Below are 4,167 nucleotides of genomic sequence, written 5' to 3'. Positions count from 1 at the left end.
ATGGCCAGGCTGGAAGGGAGCAAGGGCAGGAGGCAGAGGAGCACAGAGAGCATAGGAAGACAGACAAAGCTGCTCTCCCATCAGGACCCCCTCCGGTTACCCCCCTCCAGTTTTCCCGCTACCCCCTAATCTGGGTAAGATTAAGGACAGAAAAGCTCTAGGGCATGTGGTGGTGTTTTGGAGGCCCCGGAACACCCCCAGAAGGGACCAGGAGGAGTAGGAGGCCGCACTCCACCCTAGACGGTCTGCTTCACCCAGACATTATGTGTTTTGACAAAGGCTGGAAAAGAAAACAGAAATCAGTCACACACTTGGCACCTCCCAGCCCCTAAGGACCTCTTCCCCTCCCATATACCGCCAGACTTCCAACCTCCCCACCACCCTTTCTCCAGACTGTGACTCTTTCTCTTATTTGGGGTTGAAGGGGAGCAGCTGGAAGAAGAGACCGGAACCTCTGCCCTGTGTCTTCGCCCTGACACTCAGACATGGACAAAATGAGCTACGTTTTCTCTGCTAATCCCTGCAACCTTGAGAAAGGTACCAGCACCACCCCATGTTCAATGAGAAAAGAACTGAGGCTCAGGGAAGGTAAGTGACTTGATCCATGTCACAACACGGCCAGTCTATCACAGATCTATCTCCAAACCCTGTCCCCTTTCCATTATACTATGCTGTTCACTGCAAGGAGGGAAAAGAACATCCACCGAGAGCTGACCATTGCCCATCTGGTACACACAGCCTCCAGGCCCTGGATCTGTTGTCCGTCCAATTCTGCAGATCCGCCCATACCAAACAGTGCCCGACCATGCCTGGGTGTCCGAGGGAGTGAGGCATGACCCGATACACCTTCAAAATTGATGCCGCCCATTGGCACTCCTCATTGCCCACAGCCAACAGCTGTTCCACTTCAGCCTTCGTCAATCTTCTCTCCTTGGGTCTGGAGAAGTAGACCCTCTGAGTTACAGATTGCCAAGGAGGGACAGGCAAAACCCTTGCACTCCCTTGGATCACAAGGCCCAAGGCTCCCCAGGTCTGTGAGGTGGACACCCAAGCTTTGGAAGGGGAGCCAAGGGTCTTAGGTCCCTCCTACTCCCTGAGGCCTCTCCCTTTGCCCTACAGCCAGCACTGGGCAAGCAGACCAGGGCCTCGGTGACTGAAGCAAAGACAAGGACGGGGCCCTGGGTCCCACGTCTCAGGCCTCATCCCTGTCTGCTCTCCCAACCTGCTCTCCTCTCCTCCCAAGCCAGCTGAGCAAACCCAGTTGGGGAAGGTTGGAACAACCTTGGGCCTGGGGAGACAGGGCCTGAATCAGGATGTGACCCTAAGGACGCAAGGGCCCTTGGACGCCCCCAACATATGCCACCCGGGCACTTCCGACCCTCCATTCCTCCCACTCGGGCACCACCGGCCTGCATACCCAGGGTGGCAAGGACATGGCGAAGCTCAGCACCCATGACGGTGCCATTGCTCTCCTTGTCGAAAACGCGCAGCCCCTCCACAAAATCCTCGTAGGTGCCCTGCTCCTTGTTGCGGGAGATGTGCTGCAGGATGGGCAGGAACGTCTCAAAGTCCAGCATCTTGGCATTCATCTCTGTAGGCAGGAAGGAAACAATGTGATGGGAGCAGAGGGTCGGCAGGGGGCCTGGTCCCAGCTCTGCCAGGTCAGGACCGGGGTAGAAGGGGAAAGCCGCCATGACTCCCAGCCAGACCTCTCAGTTCCGGGTGGCCAGCTAGGCAGGGGAGCTGAGGGTGGCCGCAGCAGGATCTGAGGGGGCCCAACAGGTCACAGAACCAGGCCTCACATTCACAAGGTAGACTTGTGACATGTGACAGGCATGTCACAGAGGTAAACCAATAGGATTGCAAAAAAAGAGAATTTTGCAAAATTCTCCCTTTGGGTCTCATTACTAGACCGCATTGCCTGGGACAACTCTGAATCAATAATTTTTATAAATTTGCAATCCTTTTGTAACTAACCCACTTTTCCCATGTTGACATGTGTTAAAAGCTTTAATTTTTAAATACCGCAAATGTTGGCAATTCTTTCTGTTATAACAACACAGGAACCTCCAAAAATGGAAATTCCAAGCATCTTTTAACCTCTAAGCAGGCCTGCTGGTCCTCTGACCCTTTCCTGCCCACATCCTTCACCCCACACTGTTGTCTTCACCAGCAAGAGGAGGAGGGGAAGGATCCAGATGGAGCCCAGGAAGCCTCTAGAGATGCATCCCAGCCCCCCGCCCGGCTGGGGGCTCTGCCCAGGTCTGCCTGCCCCGCTTAGTACCTACACCTCTCAGAAGGACGTGTGTGTTGGAGCAGCTGTTAACCTTACTACCCATACATGACAAGTGATATTCACAAATGGGACACATTCCCTTATATCACTTTTGAAACTCATCCCCCAAAACCTACTGAATGCAAATGAGCGAAAGAGGCATCATTACAGAGCTCATCTCAAGTCTGCTCCAACTTCTATCAAACAAGTAATTTGCAATCTTTAGTTCTCTGACCCTCATTGGAAACAAGTGGTCACAGGACATTTCAGGGTGGTGACACCTCAACTAAGAGCAACTGGGTGCAGGGGTACGGGCAAGTGGTTCGTGGTCAGATCCCCGCCTCACCTCCCTGCACCCTGGGGCATCAGAGGAAGACACTGAAGCAACAGAATGTCACTCCTGCTCTCCAGGAGCTCCGACCTCACAGGGAAAACAAGAACAGCTCCTAACCTGGGGAGGGGGGCTGGTCTTGAAGGGTTAAAGTGGGAGAGGAGAAAGAGCCCCAGGGGCCAGCGGGACAGACACCAGGACGTGAGCTACAAGGCCCACACTGACCTTCAGGCTTAGGCTTGCCCAGGACACGCAGCACCTCGGCGTTGGTGGGGTTCTGGCCCAGGGCCCGCAGCACGTCCCCACACTGCCCGTAGGTAATCTTCATCTCCCCAGTTGGCGTCCGGTCAAACAACGAGAAAGCCTCTTTGAACTCTGCAGAGAGAAGAGCCGACTGCAGGCCCCTGGGCCAAGGCTGATCAGCCTCCACCCACCCATGCTGAAGAGCAGGTCAATGTGATTGATAAAACATTTCAGTATTTCCCTTCGGCCATCGTTCCAACCCCTCCTTGGAAGCCACCCCACACCATCTTCTGACAATCAAAGGGGCATCCTGGAGACTACATGACCTGCTCCAGCACTGGGCCTGGGATCTATCAGTCATGGTCATATAACCTCAATGTCTCCCCTACTCCATGGCTCCCATCCATCCACCCTTCCCTGCTGTAGGGGAGGTGCCTGCCTGTGGAAAATGTCAGGGAAATGAAAACAGCACTAGCTCAGAAGTCAAGATTCCTGGGTTCTCATCTTGGCTCTGCTGAGTAGCTTAGAATAAGCCCAGCTAAGACTGTTTCCTTGTGCAAACACAGGGAGTAAGGCTCCACTGTGAGGGTCAAAGGAGGTGGCAGCGTGTGGAGGCACTTTGCAAAGTGATAAGACCTGTTCAAAAGCTGGCTACTATCAGTACTGCCTTTTCCAGGCCAGACAAGCTGACCTGGTAGAGACCATCAGACCACTCCAGCTCTACCACTGACCTGCATGTGGCCTTGAGCAAACTACTAGCCTTAATCGGCCCTCTTTTTTTTTTTTTTTTTTTTAGCTCTAAGCAGGGATACAATGTCCACCTGAGTGGGTTGCTGTGCGGATTACCAAGTGCACCAAGCATGCTGTCTAGTGTATTTTAAAGGAATTAACAAATGGTGGCTATTATTGTATTCCCTAGTTCTGGAGCCAGCTCAGAGCTAGGACTCGATTCCTGAAGGTACCAGGTTAGGTATCAAAGAGGCAGGGCCGAATTAAGGCACTCCTGGGCCTTTTGCAAAGAACCTTAATTCCTCATTAATTTGGATTCAACCAGTTCATTACTGGGGATAATCTGGACTGGGAATGGCAAAGAGAAATGATTTACTAAGCAGATAGATTAACAACGTAAACCAAAGAATGCGTGAACCACTTAGGAAGAAAGTGCTTTAAACCCTCACCATATACGTTAGAAACCACTTTTTCCTTAGAGGTGCTTATGGATTATTTACAAATCATTCTGCACATCAAAGCAAGTTCCCCCAAGATGTTTACTTGCAAGTCTTTATTGGGCTTTGTAAGTAATTTAAAAAGATAGAAA

The 4,167-nt window shown here is 52.1% G+C and overlaps 1 protein-coding gene across 1 annotated transcript; it reads right to left on the bottom strand.

The window, feature by feature from the left end:
* Positions 1 to 236: 236 nt before the first annotated feature.
* On the bottom strand, positions 237 to 3,054 carry LOC122212767 (myosin light chain 4-like; the record flags this gene model as incomplete). The annotated part of the gene is made up of 3 exons (XM_042926720.1): positions 237 to 280; positions 1,418 to 1,591; positions 2,832 to 3,054. Coding segments are annotated over 3 exons (441 nt in total), but the record flags the coding sequence as incomplete, so codon positions are not given.
* Positions 3,055 to 4,167: the final 1,113 nt, after the last annotated feature.

The sequence above is a fragment of the Panthera leo genome (assembly GCF_018350215.1).
Source record: "Panthera leo isolate Ple1 chromosome E1 unlocalized genomic scaffold, P.leo_Ple1_pat1.1 chrE1_random_Un_scaffold_49, whole genome shotgun sequence".
In the NCBI taxonomy this organism is placed as follows: domain Eukaryota; kingdom Metazoa; phylum Chordata; class Mammalia; order Carnivora; family Felidae; genus Panthera; species Panthera leo.
This window is presented reverse-complemented; position numbering and strand designations above follow the sequence as displayed.